At 34.7% G+C, this 23,714-nt stretch overlaps 1 protein-coding gene across 3 annotated transcripts in view; it reads left to right on the top strand.

The window, feature by feature from the left end:
• The first annotated feature begins 12,141 nt into the window (after positions 1-12,141).
• LOC131594671 (nuclear-pore anchor-like) overlaps positions 12,142-23,714 on the top strand; it is a 35,568-nt gene continuing 23,995 nt past the window's right edge. The window contains exons 1-20 of one of the 3 annotated variants that reach the window (XM_058866856.1): positions 12,142-12,572; positions 13,131-13,277; positions 13,368-13,466; positions 13,748-13,876; positions 13,985-14,077; positions 14,168-14,233; positions 14,412-14,501; positions 14,603-14,680; positions 14,929-15,038; positions 16,508-16,628; positions 16,734-16,826; positions 17,688-17,736; positions 18,689-18,792; positions 18,866-18,934; positions 19,657-19,797; positions 19,884-19,994; positions 20,084-20,197; positions 20,488-20,566; positions 21,809-21,861; positions 22,540-22,613. In XM_058866856.1, coding sequence (XP_058722839.1) covers positions 12,267-12,572; positions 13,131-13,277; positions 13,368-13,466; positions 13,748-13,876; positions 13,985-14,077; positions 14,168-14,233; positions 14,412-14,501; positions 14,603-14,680; positions 14,929-15,038; positions 16,508-16,628; positions 16,734-16,826; positions 17,688-17,736; positions 18,689-18,792; positions 18,866-18,934; positions 19,657-19,797; positions 19,884-19,994; positions 20,084-20,197; positions 20,488-20,566; positions 21,809-21,861; positions 22,540-22,613 — 2,126 coding nt within the window. In that variant the 5' untranslated portion in view covers positions 12,142-12,266. The remainder of the gene's footprint in view (positions 12,573-13,130; positions 13,278-13,367; positions 13,467-13,747; positions 13,877-13,984; positions 14,078-14,167; positions 14,234-14,411; positions 14,502-14,602; positions 14,681-14,928; positions 15,039-16,507; positions 16,629-16,733; positions 16,827-17,687; positions 17,737-18,688; positions 18,793-18,865; positions 18,935-19,656; positions 19,798-19,883; positions 19,995-20,083; positions 20,198-20,487; positions 20,567-21,808; positions 21,862-22,539; positions 22,614-23,714) is intronic. The other 2 variants (XM_058866854.1, XM_058866855.1) reach the window with 2 other exon arrangements.

Below are 23,714 nucleotides of genomic sequence, written 5' to 3' on the forward strand. Positions count from 1 at the left end.
AACCAATATCTAACTACTTCATAACTGCCTAACAGAAGTAACAAACTTTTTAACTACCTCAATCAGCCTCTAACTGAATCAATCCTCACCCTAAAATTCTCCTAACTGAAAATCAATCCAACAGCTCTCAATCACTCTCCCTCTGTAACTGGACTCTCCTCTCACTCTCAGCCTATATAAACAATCTCTCCCTCCAATTCTCAGGTTCCCACGCTTATTTCTACCCTTAACCATCACCTTCTCCATTCTCTCATCACCTCTCATTCATCTCCATCATCATCTTCCTCAATCTACACACACTCATCTTCAATCTCTCTCACCTCATTCTGCCATCTCAGAATCCCCTCAATCTCAAACTCTACTATACGCTCATGATTCAGTAGCCATCAGAGCTCCTCGTCGGAGTTCTGATCGGTTGAGCTTAGCCACTGTAACTCTCATCATCGTCACTTTCAATTGCTCTCAACACTCATCTCACCGCAACAATACAACTCATCACGCACAAGACTCAAAGAAGAAGAAGATGAAATCAAAAAACGAATAGAGCATAGAAGAAGGGGGTAGAAGAAGCATTACAGAAGTTGAATGCGTGTTATCACCTGAAACCAGAGTGTCCTTCATTTGTTTCTCCGTGTTTATTCTGCGTCTTCATCGCACTCCATTGTTAAAAGAAGCATCGGACGTTTTTGTCCGATCGGTAACCTTGCATTCAATCTTTCCCTTCGGGCCATGGATGTTTAGCTTGAGAGCGATTGTGAGATGGATTTAAGAGTAAGAGAAGAATTGTGAGTTGAAACTCTGAGAGATACGAATCGAAGAGATAGTGAGATATGTGAAAGACGATCGGAGACGGAGAAAAGCGTGTGTTCGGCTTAGAGAGTGGTGTACTCGAGCTTATCAGAAGAGATCGAAGGGGAGTCCGCTGCTGGTTCATTCGAAGAAGGGAACTCCGATCGCCGTCGTGAAGAGAGGGAGGCACCGCCGTTGCCGATTGAAAAAGGGAGAGATCAAGTTGAATGGCCACAAGTTTGTAACCCTAATCCCTTTTTGTTATGTCACAGTAATTGTTAATTGTTAATTAGGTTTAATTGAAATTAATTTGAGGTTAGAAAAATTGAATGAGGATTATTCGTAAGTGATTGATGTTAATTAGAATGTTAATACAAAAAAAATCTAAATAATCAAATCTAAAATAAAAATCTGCATGCTGATCCATCAACCCTGGGCCTACGATTTGCTAATCTCACCACCCTGAGGCCCATGTGCGCCCCTATCCCTTTTTCTGATTCACAAAAACAGCCTTGGGCCATCAATACGTGGGCCTGCACCATAGTTACTAGTACACCACTGATTCCATGCTTACACCCCCTGTTTCCTTAGTTTTCTTTTTAGATTTATTTCATTTTCTAGATTTTTTAGATAATAAAACTAAGGGTTAATACTACTTTACCCCCCTGCCATATAGGCGAGATTCGGTTTACCCCCCTCTAAAAAAAAAATTTATTGGACAAACCTTGCAAAATAAATATTCCATCAAATTTGACCCTGATCAAATTTTTTGGCCAAGATTCTTAGAATCTTGCCTACATGGCATTTTTGGTAGTGCTGACTGTACAGCACAATAGCAATGTGGCACAGTCAGCACTGTCACGTGGAATTTATTTTTTTTAAAATTTTTTTTAACTTTTTTAAAAAAATTTTTTAAAAAAATTTTAATATTTTTTTTACGTTTTTAAAAAAAAAAATCCAATTTTTTTCCAATTTAAAATTTAATATTTTTTTCCAATTTTTTTTAATTATTATTTAAATTTTATTTTTATTATATATAAATTCGCAGGTATTTTCAAATCCGTAGGTCAATTCGCAGGTATTGTCAAATCCGTAGGTAAATCCGCAGGTATTGTCAAATTCGCAGGTAAATCCGCATGTATTTTTAAAGGTAAATCCGTAGGTAATTTTAAATTCGTAGGTGAATCCGAAGTAAATCCGTATGTAAATCCGCAGGTATTGTCAAATCTAGGGGTGGCAAACGGGCATGCCCGCCCCGTTTAGGCCCGCCCCGCAAAAGCCCGCGAAAAAACGGGGCGGGGTGGGGCGGGCTTTTTTAAGAGTGTGGGCCTAAAACCTTGCCCCGCCCCGCAAAAAAATGAGGGCGGGGCGGGGAAAGCCCGCGGGCATTCGGCTTTTTAGGCCTAAAAATAGTAAAATTCTATAAAAAAACAAATACCCGCAAAAGCCCACAAAAAAATGGGGCGGGGCGGGCACATTAAAGAGAGCGGGCCTAAAACCTTGCCCCGCCCCGCGAAAAAGTGCGGGTAAAACGGGCTTTCCCCGCGGACCGGGCCCGTTTTGCCACCCCTAGTCAAATCCGTAGGTAAATCCGCAGGTAGTGTCAAATTCGTAGGTAAATTCGCAAGTAAATTCGCAGGTAAATCCGCACGTATTGTCAAATTCGCAGGTATTTTTAAAGGTAAATCCCCAGGTATTGTCAAATTTGTAGGTAAATCTGCAGGTATTGTCAAATCCATAGGTGAATCCGCAGGTATTTTTAAATCCGTAGGTAAATCCGCGGGTATTGTCAAATTCGTATGTAAATCCGCAGGTACTGTCAAATATTTTTTAAAAACGTAAAAAAAATATTAAATTTTTTTTATAAAAAAAATTTAAAAAAAATCAACAAAAAAAATTTAAAAAAATCAATAAAAAAATTTTAAACAAAAAAATTAAAAAAAATTAAATTCCACGTGGCAGTGCTGACTGTGCCACATTGCTTATGTGCTGTACAGTCAGCACTACCAAAAATACCATGTAGGCAAGATTCTAAGAATTTTGGTCAAAAAAATTGATCAGGGTCAAATTTGATGGAATCTTTATTTTGCAAGGTTTGTCCAATAAGTTTTTTTTTTAGAGGGGGGTAAACCGAATCTCGCCTATATGACAGGGGGTAAAGTAGTATTTAGGGGTGATCAAAACCAAACCAACCCAATAGAAAACCGCAAACCAAACCAAACCAAACCGAAACTGCAAAAAACCGCATTTGGTTCGGATTAGTTTGGGTCATCTTTTAACAAAACCGCACGGTTCGGTTTGGTTTGCGGTTTGGTTTTTGTAAACCGAAACAAACCGAATCAAACCGCATTATGTTACAACCTAACTTTTACTTAACTCACATCTAACCCAAACTTAAATTTATAATACTTTACCCTTATGATTACGAATAATTTTCTCATCCTTACACACATGATTTTAGTCCCGATCTTCTCAAATCTCTAATAGCATTATCGCGCCTTCTTTGCCACATACATCTTCCCTCTTTTTCTATAATTTCTACTCTCTTATATTCTTTCTTTTTCACTTTCTCATTTCTATGCAAATGTTCTCTATTTCAGTTTCGTTTTTATCGCACATCTTCTTCTCTAATCATTCAACTCTTTTGTTTTTTCTTTTTCACCTTCACTAATCTCTCGTCTCTTCTATTTTTTTTCATTCTAATAATTTTTATATTGTTTTATACTATTATTTTATGTTTATTATTCCATTTTTGTCTAATTTAATTTTTACAAATTAAATAGAAAGTTATTGTCAAAATATGACGAGCTTTGTTGTTATTTGATAGTGTATGAATGTCTAATTACAAAGTTATGTTGTCATCTATATGTATATGTATGGTTCAATAAAATATTTATAAAAAACCGAACCAACCGAACCGAGCCAAACCGCATTGGTTTGGTTTGGTTTGGTTCGGATTTTTTTAAAAGCCAACCGAACCAAACCAAACCGCATGATTTTTTCTCTTGCGGTTCGGATGATTTTTTTCGTCAAAACCGCCCAAACCGCACCGCGAACACCCCTAGTAGTATTAACCCTAAAACTAAAATCATGATTCTTCTTGGTAGACTTTAGGTTTTTTTTAGAGTTTAATTTCCAATTTCTTTTAGGGATTTCCCACATTAAGAAACTCATAAAAATAGTAGTATTTTTAGGTTAATTTTGTACTAGTGTTTGAATTCTTTTTGTATCATTTCCATGTTATTTTCGCGTAATTGTCGTGTGATTTTGTTACTTAGCTTTTGGCCATTTTTTGGCCCACCTTGTTAATATCATTCATATGCTCCTTTTAGAATCGATCACATTAGTATGTTAACACTAGATTTAGACTTTCACAAAACAACAATCGTTAGGCTAGACTTAATTAGGTTAGTCTCCCCCTCTTTCATTTCTTTTTCTTTTTTCAACCTTAAAAAATCTAATAAATATCGACAAGGATCATACCGCTACTATTTTCCATAGTAGGAAAGAAATGATTGGGGCGTAGGCCCCGGTGTATTTATTTTCTACTTAGCGGAAAAGAAATGATTGAGGTGTAGGCCTCGGTGTATTTCTTAGCCGCTATTTAGAGAAACGATTGAGGTGTAGGCCTTGATGTGCGTTCTCTAAATATTAAAAAAAAAACTCTTTTTGTATGATCTAAGTCACAAATAAATTCCCTTAAAAAACACCAAACAAAAACACTAAAAAAAACTAATAAATGGTCAGACTTAAAACAAAGTAAGGAAGTGATGCGAAGCCTTGTAGTGGGTTTTGTCATCATGGAATTACCCTAAAAGACACAAACCAATCTCTCTTTTTCTTCTTTCTAAGGGCAATGTTATTTCCTCTCGAACGCATCGTAGGTCGATCCCTTATGCAAGAGCGCGAACGTTAACTCCGCCCAACTAAAAAACACAAAAAACAAACAGAAAATCTTGAGCCGAACTACGGCGCTCTGATTCCTGAAAAGGATACGTAGGCATTGGGTCGCGGGGCCTGAGCGAGCACAATTGTAAATAATTCATTTTTCCCCCGTATTTCTTTTGCATGCATTCACATTAGACTTAGAAATAGTACACACCCTTTAGATAGAAACAAACATAGGTGGATACCATCGAGTACGATGGGCGTGAGGGGTGCTAATACCTTCCCCTTGCGTAACCGACTCCCGTACCTAGATTCTCTGGTCGCAAGACCTCGTTCTTATTCTTTGCTAGGTTTCCTGATATTCCTTTCCATTATGGGATAAATATATTAGTGTCGACTCTGTTCTTTTTCGCGAGCGTGCGACAATTGTCATTACAATTAGAGTCTAAAAAACTACTATTATACTAATAATGATGTTTAATTTTAAAAATAATACATACCTTACATTTAAAACTTATATATTTTATTTTAAATTTAATTTAATTAGTATGTATATTATTAAATAATATTAAAAAATTATACATTATATTCAATTATGTGTCACAAATATAAATATTATGCAAATATTTTATAAGTATTATTTTAAATTAACATAATAAAATATATAATTTTTCCGCCCCCATATTCTAATTTTCCTGGCTCCGCCCCTGCACGTCACTCGGAGGCATATTGTGCAATCCTACCATATATAATTCGGTCTGTCTGGTCAGCCATAATGTATGCATTGTATTACAAATAAAGTCAAATTAGATACAATTAACTTATAAAAACAAAAGAAAAAAAAATCAATTTTAACTCCGTAGGTGCAAATATGGAAAGCTTCCGTAGATATATCTACAGAAGCACCCTGCATTCTAAAAACTAGATTTGTTCCAGAGCTGCATCTACAGAACTACCTAACGTTTCATTTGTTCCGTAGATATACCTATTGAACGTTCTGAAGCTTCAAAACGCAACAATGGCGTCTGTTACTGTTTCAGCCATTGAAAAACTCATTTCTGGTGACTTGATCGTCCATTTTACACATCTAATAATACTTACATTGTCTCTAAACTATGTTTCTAAAACTATCTAATGATTTCTACACCTAAAATTGTATTCTAACTCTATTACGGGAAATACTCGAAAATACTTCGGAAACTCAAAAACTTACCGATTAAATTGATCTTTGAGCGAGTTAGAGTGTGTTGATCGTTGATGTTGATGTTCTATGTCGAACTGAATTTTGGTGGAAGTTTGATTTTTGAGGTTGAGGGAGATTGAGAGAGTAGAGAAAATGGAAAGTGTGAGAGTGAGGGAGGAGAAGAGTCTGGCGCGAGTTTAACATCAAATTATTTCGGAGGTGCATAACTAGAAACATTTCGTAGACGCACCTACGAAACAAATGAACTGTGAAGAAAAAAAGTGTTTTTGAAGATACACCTCCGAAAGAAGAGGGCATTTTTGACAATGCGCATGGTAGCTAAAAAACCCAAGGAATAGATTAAGAGTTTCTCTTAATTTATTTGATTGAATAGTTCAATTTTATTGCTTTAGATGCGCTACAAAATAACTCAACAAAAAAGATAATACTTTTTTAAATAAAAACATTTACATGTTACTATAAAAAGCTTCCACTATATATTAACTATAACTATTAGAAAGTTAACATTACTATTCCTGCCTAGTCATTATGACGTCCAGAGAAAGAGAATCGAAATGAAATCCAAAGATATGAAGCCCAATAAATCAAGAGGTGTTTGTACTATATCCTAATGACGTTAGACGGTATTAAAGGACAAAATAATGCACTCATTGTATTACGAGGAACAAGTTTAAACGAATTAACTATGACATATGTCTTAGGAAAGCATTTGATTTGAGTAAATGATCGAAGGATAGTTGCCAAATAGCATAACATATTATACTCTAACATATGTCTAATTAGACGACGTTTGGTCATCTGAGGATTCTAAATCTCCTAAAACCCTAGAAAAATCCTTATGCAAAGGACCACTAACGTTTAATAAGGTACACACAAATTTCTAACCTAAATAAATCTCACATCCAGTAGTCACTAGTTTGAGCATTGGAGTGTCTACATCTACTATCCCCATCCCGCTCAAAGTGACGGACTATGGAGGATCCCTACTCCTGAAGATATTTGTACTTGACTAAATTCATAATTAATTAAGTGTTTCCTTTCTAAAAGGATCATTGGCGTCATCTATGAGAATGAAAGATAACATCCAACCACCTACCTAAATGTCAAATGAGCTTCCAAATACATAAACCATAATTCCCAAAAGAAAAAACCTCCAAGACTTAGTGTCATAATCAATTACGAGTGTTCTTAATCAATTAAAAAGATTTAAGCGTTGCTCTAATTGATTTATTAAGGACCCTAAACAATTCGGCTGTGTATAAAAGCTTCCTAAATGATCAAGAACATCCTTGATCAATCCCGCAAGCACCTTGATTGTTTCTCTATAGGCTTTAAGGTGTTTTAGCAAAAATAGAGAGGTTAAAACGCTTTTAAGTGAGTGTGTGTATTGCCTTAGTAATTTAAGAATTATTGTAATATCTTTACAATACTCTGATCACTCGTACTCAAACCAGACGAGCTTTCATACTTCATATCTATCACAACTTTTGCAGCTTCAAGATCCCTTGCTTGATTCAACACTTCATAATCGACATCATCATCAGAGGTTGCTTGACTAGAGATTATCAGGGATTCCATCAAATACCGCTTGACATTAGGTGTTCTCCTAAGAGATATTGGCTTTAACATTTTGACCCCGCAAGCAAAACATCTTGATTTTGATCATCACTTCAGATGAAGACTTCACATCATAGTATTTTTGAAATTCTGTTATATGGATAACAAAATGCTGGACACAATGTTGAAACAATGTGTATAACAAGTATAATGTGTAACTAGTAGCATAAGGGGAAAATATAGATAGCACGAAAATTGGTAACACATTTCGGTGAAAAATTACCTATGTCTGGAGAATGTTAGCCCAATGAAAGTAAATTCAATCTTAATAGTCAGAAGTATAAATTGGTCTGATTTGAACTCTCCTAGTTCAATGTCTATTTTTCTAATACTACTCGTGAACTTCGATCCCGACTCCCCCTGAATTTGAGACCCCTCTCACTTTTACTCAAACATTATCGCAAGTGTTTGGATAGTTACAAAAGTATATGAATAATGGAAGAATATTACAACTCAAATACTCTTTTCTCCTAACTCAGGATTATGGCGCATGAATAGAGTATTGCAAAAAAAAAAAAATTCACGACTCAAAACAAATTAACACGCCAAACTTAGTAGTGTTAGCTTTGAGTCTTTACAACAGAGAATGCCTCCTTAAATAACAACACAATTCCAGCTCGAAAGCCCAGTAGGGTTTAGATCTTTATGAATTTTAAACCTTTAAAAGCGCAAGTGATCAATCTTTAATAATGGTTTATTGTAAATTCTGATTGATAGAGTCTTGAATGAATATAAATCTCTTAAAAATGCAAAATCAATCTTGATAAGTCTGATTTAGATAAAGTTTTTCCTTAATCCAAAAATGTGCAAACTCAATCAAGATTCTAAATTGTATATAAAAAGAAACAATCAAATATGCGCGAGATTTACTTCAAGCGGTCTTGCGAGTGAAGCAACCCAGAGCAAGACAGGATGTCTCTCACAACATAGGACATTATAATTAATATGTTACTTTCTACTAAAGTGTCCATAATACATTAAAAAGACTTGGTAAAACATCTTGGTTCACTTGTTGCCTATAAAATCTTTCCAATCATATGTAATAATATTTTTCATCATCAAAACCACTAAGAGCATCTGACTATTATAGACATTGAACCTACAAGCTCATAGATCTATATCATCCCCTTTTTGATGACGACAACACATCTTTTATGGAGGTGGACAAGAAGAGAAACAAAGGTAAAGAATTTGAATGGTTATATTCTTCTTAACAAATATAGAGAATATACCCCACTCCTCCTAGGAGTATACTCATCCCAAGCACATAGATCAATAAATTAAAATAAGGAGATAAACAAGATTGATAAAGGATTTATTCAAAGGATGCGTTAAAAAACACTTGAAAACATCATTAATTAAAGGAAGAATGATTACAATGAAAAAATATGCAAGGAAATAAAAACAAGCAACACGTAAATAGAAAACAAGCAGGAAAATAAGTGAAGAATACTTCGTGTCCTTATCATCATCACTAAACAAATATGATGGCAGTGGCATAAGAGCGAGCTAACACATAAGAAAGTTTATCTTATTGTTGGATCTTTTTTGTTCTTTGATGAGAGTTTGGTGGAGATCTTTGGTCGAGAAGTCTGAAGGATTTAGTAATCAAAACCCTCTAGAGGTAAAGGTCATGCTTGCCGATGTGCTTGTTGTGGTGCTAGTTAACTTTGAGTGACCCCTATGACTTTGGGAGGCTTTTCAGACAACACTCCAATGTTGATCTCAATCCACATTTGCCCCAATGCAACTACTTATATCCTTGCAAAGTTTTCCTAAGACTCCTCATCTTTAACATTGAAGTCAATATGATCCAAGACATTCGTTATCAAGTGACCATATAGTAACTACATAATCCCCTTACTCTTACCTCTCATCATGTGATAGATAACCGTGCTGGACCAATTTTCTCAACTTTGTTGGCCAATAACCAATTTACGACACATCAACTTTTGACAATTGTCCCATGTTATATTTTCTTAGGAAGGGAATGTGGTTCACCCTATAGTGTATTAGACGATTGTTGTGTACAAACTGCCTACAATGAAAGGAGAAGGAATACACTATTTGGATCTATAAGGAAGGAATGAGAAGTGGTAACAAAAAAATATTCATCTTGATCTAATTCGCTATAGAGGTATCAAGACCAAGGAAGATTATAGATCTCGAAAAATTCTTCTAGAGTCAGAGATATGTGATGCTTTCTAACTTTATATGTAATAAAAATATCTGCATATCTGAGGTTGGCGAAAAAATCCTTAATAGAGTCAGATATTTCTCCTTTGGTGCATCATTGATGAAGCTTTTCATATTTGTCTCTTCGAACATCTTAAAGAACTTATAAACTGGCCAACCTGTTTTGTAGTTTCAATCTTGTCCCTTCCGCTGCGAATCATGTCAAAGCCACCCTACCAACCAAACTTTTTACTGTGAGTCATCACAATATCATAATTCATAGAGAAAAAAGAAAATATATTCACTTTAGCTTTTAGTGCCTACCACCCAAAATGCTCCCATCATACATTCAAAATGCTGCCAACGATTCCTAACAATTCAAAACAATATTACAGCCATCATACATTCAAAAGAAAACCATGACAGGTCCATAATTCACATTTCTTACACATTCCACTCTAAACCAACTTCAATGCCATTCATAACCAAAAGCATCCAAACCAGAAAATATACCGAACCCTCGTAATAGTTGACAATTCAAAGACAAATCACCATATCGCATTCAAATTTAAGACAGTTCGCATACACCGCCAAAACACTTCAAAAAGTAAATTAAACTAAGAGTTAACCATTTCAGAAAATAAACTCTAACTAACCTTCATTTGTCCCAATTGTTATTAACCCTTATCTTTTCTTAATAATCTAAGCAGCTTCTTAAATAGTACACTGATAAGAAGAAAAGTGAATAAGTGTTCATAATAAGTGCTCCTAATAATAAGACAAAATAAAATTCATGTAAAATAAGGCAAAATAATAGTTTGGAAAGTTATCGAGCAACACCCTTTCCCTTTTTCTAATGAATCTTTTTCATGTAAAATTCCAACTCTTTACCTTCCAAAACGTAGCTGCATAATCATAAAAAGAGTCAAGAACATGTATACCAAAGGTAAACTTTAAAGGTTAACTTTTGCGAACAATGGCCATTAAAGGAAAATAATAATAATATTAAATAATATTAGTGAATATGCTAACATAATAAAAAGTAATTACTCAAAGAGTAAATCCCAGACACTGCAAGGAAATCCCACAAAATCATTGTCTCACGAATGCTTATAGAGTCGCCAAAACATGCTGCATAAAAGTAGACAAAATCATTGTCCCGCAAATGCAATTTCTTTTGTTTGGCACCTCAATGAGTGATCACAAAATATTTTGTTTCTTATATATTAAATAAAACATTTATGTAAGATTAATATTGCATGACATATCAAGAATTTTGTGATTGAACTGAACACAGAAGAGACTGCAATCTGTTTTAAGTGAGAAATACTCCAAATTAGTCTCATCACCAGCTTCAAAGGGGTTAATATTATCATTATATCAACAAATTCAGGCAAAATTGTGACAATCAAGTTGTGAAAAACTTGTGAAATAACGATACAGCAAAAACTAGAACATGTTTCCCAGAGAAAACCAAAAAGAACCCATATCTTGTCACCTTCAAAACTCACCGGTAAAACTCGATCCAGTTTATAACCTGAAAAAAAACCACAAAATCATCAAATCAACCACAAAAATCCTAACTACAAAATCAAAACCTTAAGTTTATAAGAACCCTAACTACAAAATCAAAATCCTAAGTTTATAAGAAAACCAAATAGAACCAATACATTGTTAGCTTCAAAACTCACCGGTAAAACCCGATCCAGCCTATAACCTGAAAAATAAACCACAAAATCATCAAATAAACCACAAAAACCCTAACTACAGAATCAAAACCCTAAGTTTATAAGAAAACCAAACAAAACCCATACCTTTTTAGCTTAAAAACTCACCGGTAAAACTCGATCCAGTCTATAACCTGGAAAATAAATCACAAAAGAGTTAGAAGAGGATGGTGGTGATGTTGTTACAGAATGAAGGTGAGGAAGAAAAAGAAGGGGGAAAGTTGAGGATGAGGAAGAAGAAGAGAAGGGAAGGTTGAGGAAGAAGACTCAGTCGTCGGATAGAAAGAGAAGAGAGAGAAAGAGAAATAGAAAGATTGAAACAATATGAAAGAAGAGAAACGGAAAGAGATGATGTAGCAATAGAGAGAAGGCATTGTAAAAACCAGAAACCGTAACATTTCAAAAATAAAAGATTGTAGAGGGCTGAGTCAGCAGGGTATTTGGTAGATAGAAAAAAAGGTGTGATTGCTTAAGAAGGTATCTACGTGGCATGCTAATGAAACAGCAGGGTAATTTTGGTATTTCCAGACCCATAAACTTTCTTATATTGTAGATAATGTGTCCGAAGATACATCTTTAAAAACTAAAGACATTTTAAACTTTTCGCCCGAGGTTAGGAAGAACTTATAGAGGTGGGAAAAAAAATTCCCTTCCCTTTTCAAAATCTGAAATTAAAGTGGGCCTGAAGCCCATTAACAAAAACGACTGCAAAATCGACAAAAACGCACAAATAATTTCCTCCTATGCAGAATCCCTTCATTTCGCTTCCTCTTCAAATTCTCACTACTTCCCCCGTTCCTCTAATTTCCCCACACACTCTCTCATTCACTATTTCTGACCAATTCTCCGATTAGGGCATCGTCGATATGCCGCTCTTCCTCTCCGACGAAGAGTTCTCCCGCCTCTCCGGCGACACCACCGCCGTAGCCGCAAAAGCCGACACCTTCATCCGCGGCCTCCTCAACGAACTCGACACCGTCCGCGCCAAAGCTGATGCCTCCGACATCAACGCCGAACAGAATTGCTCTCTCGTTGAGCAGAAGTATCTCTCCCTCTCTGCCGAGTTCTCCAAGCTCGAATCGCATGCTTCTAACCTCCAATCTTCCCTTGATCAACATCTTCGGGACCTCTCTGATGCACAAGCGAAGAATCACCAATTTCAATTGCAATTGGTGCGTTTTGAATTGAAACTATTTCTCTTGTTGCCTGTTGTTAATTACTGTTGACGAAGCATTGCACTTGGAAATTGTAGTTAATCGTGGCATAATTGTAGTTATCAGTTACTGTTTTTACTAGTTTCTAGTTTTTTGAGCTTCTATATTCAAATGAAGGCTTTTGATTTTTCATTTATGGTAATGTTCTAGGAGCTTAGATTCTATGTAGTACCGTCACCTCCGGAGAAACGTGCGTCCATGGTGTCGGATACTCATTCTAACACTTGTAATTACATTCAATTTATTAATTTTTTAAAGTTATTACCGGTGTCGACTTGGTGTCGACGTGTCAGTGTCAATGCCGTGTCGGGCTTCATAGCTTAGATGTCTTATAATGTCAACTTATATTTGTATTATAGACTGTTCTTTTTATATGTATTTTACCGAAAGAGCATTAGGACAAGTTTGTTCAAATTGGTCAAAGGTTTAGAATCTTTGCAATTGGCCGCATTCATGTGTAGAGTTGTGTGTTGCTAGTTGTTTCCATTTTGATTTGATTTGGTTATGGTTTTTTAGGTTGAGAAGGATAGAGAGATAGAGCGGTTAAGAACGGAGGTGAGCGAGCTGCACAAGTCAAAAAGGCAGTTGATTGAGTTGAATGAACAGAAGGATTTGGAGCTTAGTGAGAAGAACACAACCATCAGAAGCTATCTCGATAAGATTGTGAGTTTCTCTGCTTTTTGGTGTTGTAGCTTTTTTTTTTTTGGTGAATGCTTTTGTATTGATGCTTGTGTTTCAATGGTGTTATTGAAGGTTCATTCGACAGAAAATGCTTCCCATAAGGAAGCACGCCTTAGTGAACTTGAGGCAGAAATGGGAAGATGCCGGGCTGCTTGCACTCGCCTTGAGCAGGTTCATTATAATTTTTCTTTAATTCACCATTATATACTGCCTGAGGGGTACATAAGTACTACTTAATTCCTTAGCTGACTCTTGTTTTTTTCCATGTAAATGACTAACTTCTAAATGGATTACTGCGATGTAATTTAATAATGGACATTTTAAATGAGCTGGTCTGCTTTGTTGTTAACTTCTGTTTGTGTTATGTGTTGTGCATTTACTCCTTTTGTCTTGAGTGAACACCCAACATTTCCATTTTTATCTCACTACAGCCATTTAATGCATGTAAACAGGAAAAGGAGATTGTTGAGCGGCAGAATGCTTGGCTTAATGAAGAGTTGACTGCTAAAACTAACAGTTTCTTAGAGCTGCGCAGAAAACATTCAGAATCAGAAACCGACATATCTTCTAAACTCGCAGATGTGAGTTTAATATTATATTTTAAAACTACTATGTACTGTGTAGTGTACTTTTAATTTGTTTTTATTTTTTTGTTTGATTGTAATTTGATCTTTTGTCCTCACTCTCAGGTTGAAAGACAGTTGAGTGAATGCTCTAAATCTCTGCAATGGAATAAGGATAGAGTAAGGGAGCTTGAAATGAAACTTAAATCTACGCAAGAGGTTGACAAAATTCCATTCTTTTTCTCTTGAAATGTGATGTATGATTCCTTTCATCGGAAACCCTCTGATCGAGCTTTTATACACTTGTAGGAATTAATATCAGCTAAAGATGCTGCTGCAACCAACGAAGAGCAATTATCTACTGAACTTTCAACTGTGAGTGATATGGCATACATGAACCCTTTCCAAAATATAAACCCAATTTTTTCCCTTTCAAATACTGCTATAATTTGCTTAGGCATTTGGATATAGCGGCATGACTATCTGTCTACTTTTTGTGTGGCACATTAGTGGAATTTGAATTTTTATATTTTTGAATGTATAATGCTAATAGGTCAATAAGCTGAACGAGCTTTACAAAGAGAGTTCCGAGGAATTGTCAAGAAAAGCAGCGGACCTAGAGGGTGCTATAAAAGCGATGGAGGTGAAGATTGCTTTCTATTACACTCTTTTCTAGTGCGTGGAATTTATCATATTAGAGATCGAGTTCTTGAATACTTTTTGGTAATGCATGTGTTTAAGCAGTCGCACCTAAAGCAAGTTGAAGATGATTACAAAGACAGACTCGAGAAGGAATTTTCTGTTAGAAAGCAGTTTGAAAAGGTATTTTATTCTTTTGTATTGAGCAGGCTGTTGTTTGAACAGAATAGTAACTAATTTGAATGTTTCTGTTGGCTGTTATTTTTGAAGTATATTATTATATGTTGTGCTTGAAGACGATTAGTGCTTCAACGGCATGGGGTTGCTGTTTCATTTTATTTGTGGTTACTGGGTAGATATTGGCCCAAAATTTATCTCGTGTGTGGAAATGTACATATAATCACATTTTATGTCTATTTCTTTGCTTGTAGGAGGCTGCTGATTTGAAAGAAAAGCTTGAGAAGTGTGAAGCCGAAATTCAGACAAGCAAAAATATGAATGAACTAAGCATTCTTCCACTAAGAACCTTCTCCACTGAACCGTATGTCTCTGTTGATCTTTTTTTATGTTCTGAGGCACTTGATTATACTCATTTTCCCATCTTATTCTTGTGTGCTGCTTTTTGCTTAAGTAGCTGGAAATGACAAGCCTTGGGGTGTATCAGAAATAGATAGAATTTCATTCTTGAGAAACAAGAACTGAAGTATGCAGAAATCTGCCATTTCTTTGAAATATGATGTAACTCTTAGTACATTCAAGTAACCTAGCCATGGCGAATAACATAGTTCCCACTTCCCACTGTTGATAACATTGAGAAACAAGAACTGAAGTATGCAAAAATCTGCCATTTCTTTGAAATATGATGTAACTCTTAGTACATTCAAGTAACCTAGCCATGGCGAATAACATAGTTCCCACTTCCCACTGTTGATAACATTGAGCAATGATCATTTTCACACATATGATTGTAGTATTAGAATACAATAGGAATTATAATTTATTTTAGAAATAAGGTAGTTCAGAGGTCAAAGCTCCAATTTTAGCAGAAAAAGTGCAGGGAAATATATTAAAAACAAAAATATTAAAGAACCAAACCTTCTCTGATCATCGACAACCAGCATGCTCAAAACAACCTTGAATGATTGCCTGCTTCTCCACTGCATCCCCCCCACCCCCCCTTATTTGCTTCCTTGTTACTGATTGCCCGACCCCTCACTATTCATTTCTGATGATTACCCCAGGCCTGTCACTATCATAGTTATCGAATTGAAAGGACCTGTTTGATTTTTGATTTTTAATTGTGTTTAAATTACGATTGTAATCTAATTATGGACTCTTAGACACATAATCAATACAAATAGGGTATTTTAAAGTAAAAACAAGTGACATATGTAAAAAGCACAAGCGGATATATCATATATGACCTCAAAATAATTTGAGATTCAAGTTGTAAATCTAAATGTCCAAAAAGTTGTTGGCCACAGTTTATGGGATAAATATAATTCATGCGATTAATAAGAATGTATCAAGATTCATGGCCAAAAAAGATGTGCACAAATATTTGTACCAATTTGGTTCGAAGCATTCAAATAATCTATTATGACCGAGACAATAATAAGGTTTTGTAATTCTTGGAAATTGAAAGCAGGAATATACAGAGAGTTATGTGGAACAACACAATAGGTTGGACAGTCCCTCCATGTTCAATTTTATCCCTTTGAACTTAGATACTGGTTGGTCTTCACAGTTCAGAAGAAAATTATACTTTTCCTTTTCAAATCAAGTTTTGAAATAGAGTATCTTATCAGTTTATAGTCTTGATTAATAGAGATGCTTTACGAAGTAGTAGTGAAAGGTAGTGTAAATTTTCATTTTGTGCAAGATCAGTGTATGTAATTTAATCTCTCATCAATCTTGCTTATGTATTTAGTTTCGAAAACATGCTTAATCATGTAGGCCTTTATTTTCTCCTAGGAGCATATTTCTCAGTACCTTCCTTTTTTGTTACAGGTGGCTGACATCTGTTGTAGCTGATATTACGGATGAAGGCAATAATGCGATAGTCCCAAAACTCCCTGTTGGGGTTTCTGGAACAGCATTAGCTGCATCACTTTTGCGAGATGGGTGGAGTGTGAGTTATTTGAATTTTACTTTCAATTCTTGACCTGTTTTCTTATTTGATTTGTCGAAGTTCGCCCACTTAAATCTTTTTACTGTATCCTTCTACTTGTCGAAGTTGGCGAAGATGTATGCAAAATACCAAGAGGCTGTTGATGCTTTGAGACACGAACAATTGGGAAGGAAGGAGTCAGAGGCAATTTTACAACGGGTATGACTGATGTGGTCATCTTTTTATATAACATTGATAGGAGGGAATTTGGTGCAATCATCATTTATTATGTATTTCTTCATGTCTGTTTGATACTAGTTAGTTATTATGAAGAAGCATTTTGATTGAATTTGATCTATATTTAAAGAGGTTGAAATTTTGTTGAATGAGCCCATATTCCTAATTTCTACCAGCGGAATCATAGAATTAGGATAGGCCTTGGTTCTAGCAAGAAAAAGGAAACAATTCCTTGAGATTTTAGTGACTAGGCTCTTCATAAACTTGGTCCAAATACATTGAATTCCCTTCTTTTCTCCTTAAGCTCGAGCTAAATGCAATACAATACATACTCTTCTTCAAATACATTTCTGTCTCCAAACTACTCCAACTACCTAACTGTAGTTAGTTATTCTGTTTACAAGGACCTCATGCTCTTTGATCTCTAGGTTCTTTCTTAGCTCTTTTCACACAACTCTTTGATCTCTAGGTTCTTGCTTAACTCTTTTCACACAACTTTCTGATGGGAGGTATAGACTAATTAATTGGGAAAGTATGCAACATCCGTTTGAATGTGATCGGTTTCATCTCACCTTCAATTTGCATTAAGACCTGAATGCAATCTTAAGGGGCCCGCAGAAGACCCATGACATGATGTTTGATGCATATTAAAAATGAAATAGAATATGTCGATTGTCCAAAATAAGCAGTGCATTTTGTGGCATTTGTTGACAGTATTGTTCACTGTTATCTATGTTTTCCTTTTTTTATTCACTATCGTTATATCAAGTTTATTAATACACATTTAAACACAAATATGTATATTTAATGAAAGATACTGCAATCTTCTATGAATTTTTTCAGGTTCTATATGAGTTGGAGGAGAAAGCCGAAGCCATAGAAGATGAGAGAGGTATAACTTTTTGTTGAGTTGACTATGAGTCAGTAAATAGTATACTAGAGAAGAAGATATAATTAATTCTTGTCCACTTTTTTGTCCTTATTGTTGTGACCAGGTCCAATGAGCAATCAAAAGTTAGAACTGGATTTAAATCTTGATTCTTTTTGTTATTTTTTAATTTTTTAATTATATACTCCCTCTGGTCCTAATTATAATAAAAACTATAGAACATTAAAATACATGAAGTTAAATTTTTGTAACTTTTTGAATGTTTTAATCTCAATATACATTTGCAGGAATTTGTGAGACATTACTCCCACCAATATTAAAAAGTCAAACATTTTAAATGAGGCTAAAGATATCTCTTACATCATAAATACATTTGTAACTTTTTCTTCTAAATCGGACCAAAAGAATCTCCAATTATTTTCTATTTGATAGAAACTGAGATTCATTTTACTATAGAGTGAATTCACACACCCAAAGATGCATACTATAGAGGAAATTCTATGACTCATGAACTGATGTTTGACCTTTTCCCTTTAGGTGCACTTTTTTTTTGTTTCATAATCCTATTCAGCATTAAATGTAGAATAGATATTAGCAAAAATATAGTAACTATAAAATAAATAACTTCATTCTTGAATTGTACTTTTATATAAATAGATAGATAGGGAGCTCCAGTAATTATGAAGTTTGGTCGAACCTTTTTCTAGACAAATTTATCCTTAACAACCTAATTCTTTTTCAAAATTTATATCTACACCATAAATAAAGGAACTCCAAAGCTAATTATTAAATTTAGTTGAACATTTTCGTGTATAACTCGTAACAACACAATTGTTTTTCAAATTTAAAATTTTGCTTGCACTTGTTGTCACTGTAGACTGAATGCAAGTATTATCTTTGTCACATTCAGAGCCATACCTGTTTTTGCTAAAATAAATAATTGTCAATCATGCAGTGGAACATGAAAAAATGGCTGATGCATACTCTTTGATGAACCAAAAATTGCAAAACTCCCTCAATGAAAATTCTTACTTGGAGAAAACCATCCTGGAACTAAAGGTTTGTATACCGAAACACAGTTTTATCCACCGTTTTTTTTTGCATTTAGATTTTCTAAGTGTGGATTTTACAGGCTGACCTCAAAAGGCATGAACGTGATTATAATCTTGCTCAGAAAGAAATTGACGACCTTCGAAAACAGGTAATCTGGAGTGTCCCTTTCATTTTCTGGTAGTTTACTATGTTTGTATATCCATTTCATCAAGCAGTTTGTTTTAGAGCTTAGTTTGGAGTCTTCATTATTGCTATTTTTGTTGTTGTAATAATATGCATGTTAATGTGACTGCCTAGAGGAAACTACCAAGCCTATTCTACAAGGTGGGCTCGGTTACCCAAGTCAATGCGTATTACTAGTACAAACCAAAATTTCCGTCAGACCATTCAGAGTCTTTGTTTTTAGTTTATCTTTCTCCAATCTAGTCTCCTTTAATTGGATTAGGTTCCACTTGTCTTCTTTTCTCACTTGAGTTAAATTAGTCTTCTTCTCTCATGATCAAATTATCTTATTTATGCTAATTCGGTGCTTGTGGTTAATCCTAATGTTCAGTTTTTATGCATTTATGGTAAAGTGCTAACTTTATCCCTGAATCCGGGATGTGATTTTGGTACAACGAAAGCTTTCTTTGGAAAGCAACAAATTTCAGCTTCAACTCAATGAAAAATTTGATTTCTAGGTTTTCTTCTAGTTTTTTAAGTTGTAACTTCTCATGCCAAAATTGTTGTCTCTGGATGACAACCATTTAATTCTGTTTACTTGGCAGTGGCCATTGCCATGATTTTAACTTTACAGCCTCTGGTATGATTCAGTTTGTTGACAAACTTTCTTATATTTAAATTTATTAATTGACAATTGAATCTTTACAGGTGACAGTACTTTTGAAGGAATGCCAAGACATACAAGTTCGTTGTGGGTCTTTTGGTAATAATATTAATGCGAATGCAACTAATATTGCCTCAAGAACAAGTACAAACACTGAAGCTGAAAACGTCATATCAGAGCACCTTGTAAGTTTTTTTTTTGATTTTTTTTATCTTAGCTTTTGTTTCTGCATTTCATTTTTGCATGTAATAATTTCAATTTGGGAATTGAGACACAGTTAACCTTCAAGGACATAAGTGGACTAGTTGAGCAGAATGTTCAACTCAGAAGTCTTGTACGCAGTCTCTCTGGACAACTTGAAAATCAGGAGGTGGAATTCAAGGTTGGATGGGAATTTTGTTTTTGCCCTCATGCTGCTGAACATAAAGGCACCTAGATTATATGGTTATCATTTTTGCAATTGAATTGCAGGACAAACTTGAAATGGAACTCAAAAAACATACTGAAGAAGCTGCTTCTAAAGTTGCGGCTGTTCTGCAGAGAGCGGAAGAGCAAGGACAGATGATTGAATCGCTTCATGCATCTGTAAGCATTTGTAGTGTTTTTGATTTTAGAATTCTGCAGGAATATTTCAGTGCAATGTTTAGAACCTTGGGAGGGGGTTGGGGTTTTCTATTAAAGAGAGGACCCTGCAGGTCCTGCTGTGATAAGAAAACCAGACTTATAGAACCCTAAATATAATTAAACTAAGTGTTGGTCTGAATGCTCCATTTTATTATGGCCCATTTGTTTTGTAGTATTCTTACTTCTTTTACTTGTTTTATTCTCGTTATTAATGCCTCAGAATTTTTACTTTCAATTCTTACTTCTTGTAGGTTGCCATGTATAAGAGGTTGTATGAGGAGGAGCATAGTCTTCATTTATCTCACACCCATTCTACAAACGCTCTTGCAGGTGACATAATTGTTTATTTGATGCCTCTGGCTCTTAAATCTGTTCCCTCCTCACCCCTTCTGGTGCAATTAATTTGATTTGGAATAGGGCTTGATGGTATTGCCAACCTTCATTCTTCATCTTTGCTAAAAAGTTGCCATTTAGTAAACAGTTTTTTTCAATAAAAGGTTCTATTTGTGTACATCCAATGTTAATAGAAGGTAACTTAAGTTTCACCATAATAAAAGCAAAAATGGGGCAAAGAAGCCTTGGTGACACGACATAGGTTTATGATACCTTATGTTTTTATAGATATCCAAGTCTTGGGGTCCTTAGATTTTCATAATTGAAACTGTGATATCTGAATGAAAGTCATAAGTAAAAACAGCTCATAATCTCTTTGGAGAACATCTCAGTTTTAATCAAGTCAATACGCCAAATTGTTGCTGCTATAACTTGTTTCTCTTTGATGTTTAGCTCATTCAGGATTTCTTCAAGGGTTCTTCCATTATAAAAAAGACCCTTGTTTTAATTTTTTACTTGTTAGTGTTACTACATCTGATCCAAAATATAAGACTCTTTTGATAAATTTCCTTGTCCCTTTTTATAGGACCCCTTTTATTTTTCAACTATATTAGTTATTTCTTTACTAACACACCCTAATTATCTGACATTTCTTTTGCAACCAACCGTTAATACTATCTTTGGAATATAAACTTATTCTCTCTCTTGAAGGATAAACTTATTGAAACAAAATCATTTGTTAAAAAATTTAATAGTGCTACCAACTTACCAAGTTTCTTAATTCTTTCAATTTAGGCAACATAGTTTTATATTAACGGAAAGAGTACTATGGCACATAAAGTATTGCTGTTATATTATGAAAATTACCAGTTTGCATTGAATGTTATAGTGTAAATAAGCTTTTAGTTTTGAAAATTACCAGTTAGCATTATTAGAGTGTGTACTAGCAGTAGCATAAAGCAACTCTGCCTTATAAATATAAAGTAAGTTGCAACAGGTTTAGAGAAGTTGTTAGAATGTGTATAAGTTAATTACAATGCTGGCACTAAGTTTGTTATGCTCAATGCACACTCACTCTTTCCTTATAAATAAGGAAACTCACCTATTGTAACTAATTACAAACTATCAATAACAAAATTTCTCCCTCTCTCTCTCTGACTCAATGACGAAACATTCTTCATCCTCTCTATTTTTCTATTAAGCATGTTACCTTATATTAGTTATTTCCTGAATTTTCAGCTGCTGCAGAAGTTGGAAGAAACAACGTCAAGACTTCAATTGAAAGTTCACAGGTAAAAAGATACTTTAACAATACTTGAATACAATTATAATCACATACTTCCTTTTGAGGAAAATGCTGCTCAAGGTTAAGCTATTTGTAGAGGTCTTATAGATGATTTATAAATAATATGCACCTTGTAGAGTGCCTGTAGAAATCCCTGCAGCTGTGTTGCACTCGAGAAGTGGCTGTTAGCAGGGGAGGGGAGGAGACAGAATATTTTAAATGCAGAGTGTTTGGTTCAATTGTTGGAGAGGAGGGGAGGGAAGAGAAGGAGATTAGAATCCCTCGTAGAGTGATATTTTGTTTCCTTCGAATTTGGTTTTTTTTTTTTGGAAGGGAGGGGAGGGATGCTAAAATATAATTCATTATATTAACGAAATTAACCTCAATTTTTTCAAATAAAAATCCAAACTTATCCCTAAGAAAATATCAAAACTTTAGGTTTTCTATCCAATTTCTTTCTCTCTTTTTACATTGGGGTTTTCTCTTTTGCGAAAAAAAAAAGAGGAAAAAAAGATTTTTTTAAAATATTTTTTATAATACTAGGATGCGTTGAGTGTTTTAGGTTTTACTATTATTCCTTATTCATTGTATACTTCTTGTTTGAAATTATGTGATGTAACCTATCCATTTTTTTTTGTTATAATAATTTGTCAGATTAGTAGTTGTAACCTTTTCATTATTATAGGAAGCTGCTAAGAAGTCTCTTGAAAAAGCTGCAGAGCGTGTAAGATGTCTTGAGGATGATTTAGCAAAGTCTAGGTAAGGTTTTACTAAATTGCTATGATTTTTTATTTTTGTTTATTATGTATTTTACTGTGTCCAGTGCCTCATAATTACTACTTAGGCCATATTGAGTTTAAGCACATCCCTTGAGATCCAGCGCAATGAGGTGCCCGAGGCTGCAATGAAAGCAGCCTAAAATTGCTGCTATAAAAGTGGCCAAATGCAGACTGCAAATGATGCGGTTTTTCAACTTACATTTTCATGCACAACTGTAGATCCTTGATATGCTCTAATACTACCTTATATTTGGGTTAACTCAACCTCACAATATTTGATTGGGGATAAACATACCCCTTCACACTTCACACGTAACACAATGAAGCAGGCTGCATTAAAAGACCAAATTTGCCACGATTAATGAAGGTAGGAGCAGGGCTGTCTTTAAGGTGGCTATCCAACATTTTAACATTATTCCTAGTCCTAAAATTTTTATTTTTTCTGGTGAAGAAGAGATGCTAGGATTTGGAGTTCTTCTATTAGTAGAAATAGGGGGTAGAGTTTTTCCCTCTCAATATTTGGAATGCACTAAATATTAGGTGTATTTTATACGTTGTCTGGTATAGTGTCAATATTGCGTGTTAAGTGTAGCATTGCTCAATATAATATTATAATTGGCCGAAACCTAGAAATATTCTAATACTACTTAATTAAGAACAGAAAGTTATACTGGTTACTGATGGCTACTTGGTGCTTCAAATTTCCTATTATGTACATTCACTATGTAGTTCTATAGCGGGTTGCCTTATTTCACGATCAGCAACTTCTATTTATATACAATTAGGCCTCTTGTTGGTTAATAGTCTTCAAAAACTGATTTTCATTGAGTATTTCTTTTGATACATTGAATTGAATAGGAATATGTAGATGACCCAAAGAGAAACTATAGAACAGTTTCCCAGCTATCCAGTGTTATATTTGTTCAACTAAAATAATGAACTAGTTAAACGTCCAGGTTTACATTACATGTATAATGTGACTCTCATAGTTGTTGACGTAACAATGTTTTTAAAATTTCGGATCTTCTTTGCTAATCCCATGTTAGATATATTTAATACCCTTATTAGAGTGAGATATGAG

The sequence above is a fragment of the Vicia villosa genome, linkage group LG4 (assembly GCF_029867415.1).
Source record: "Vicia villosa cultivar HV-30 ecotype Madison, WI linkage group LG4, Vvil1.0, whole genome shotgun sequence".
In the NCBI taxonomy this organism is placed as follows: domain Eukaryota; kingdom Viridiplantae; phylum Streptophyta; class Magnoliopsida; order Fabales; family Fabaceae; genus Vicia; species Vicia villosa.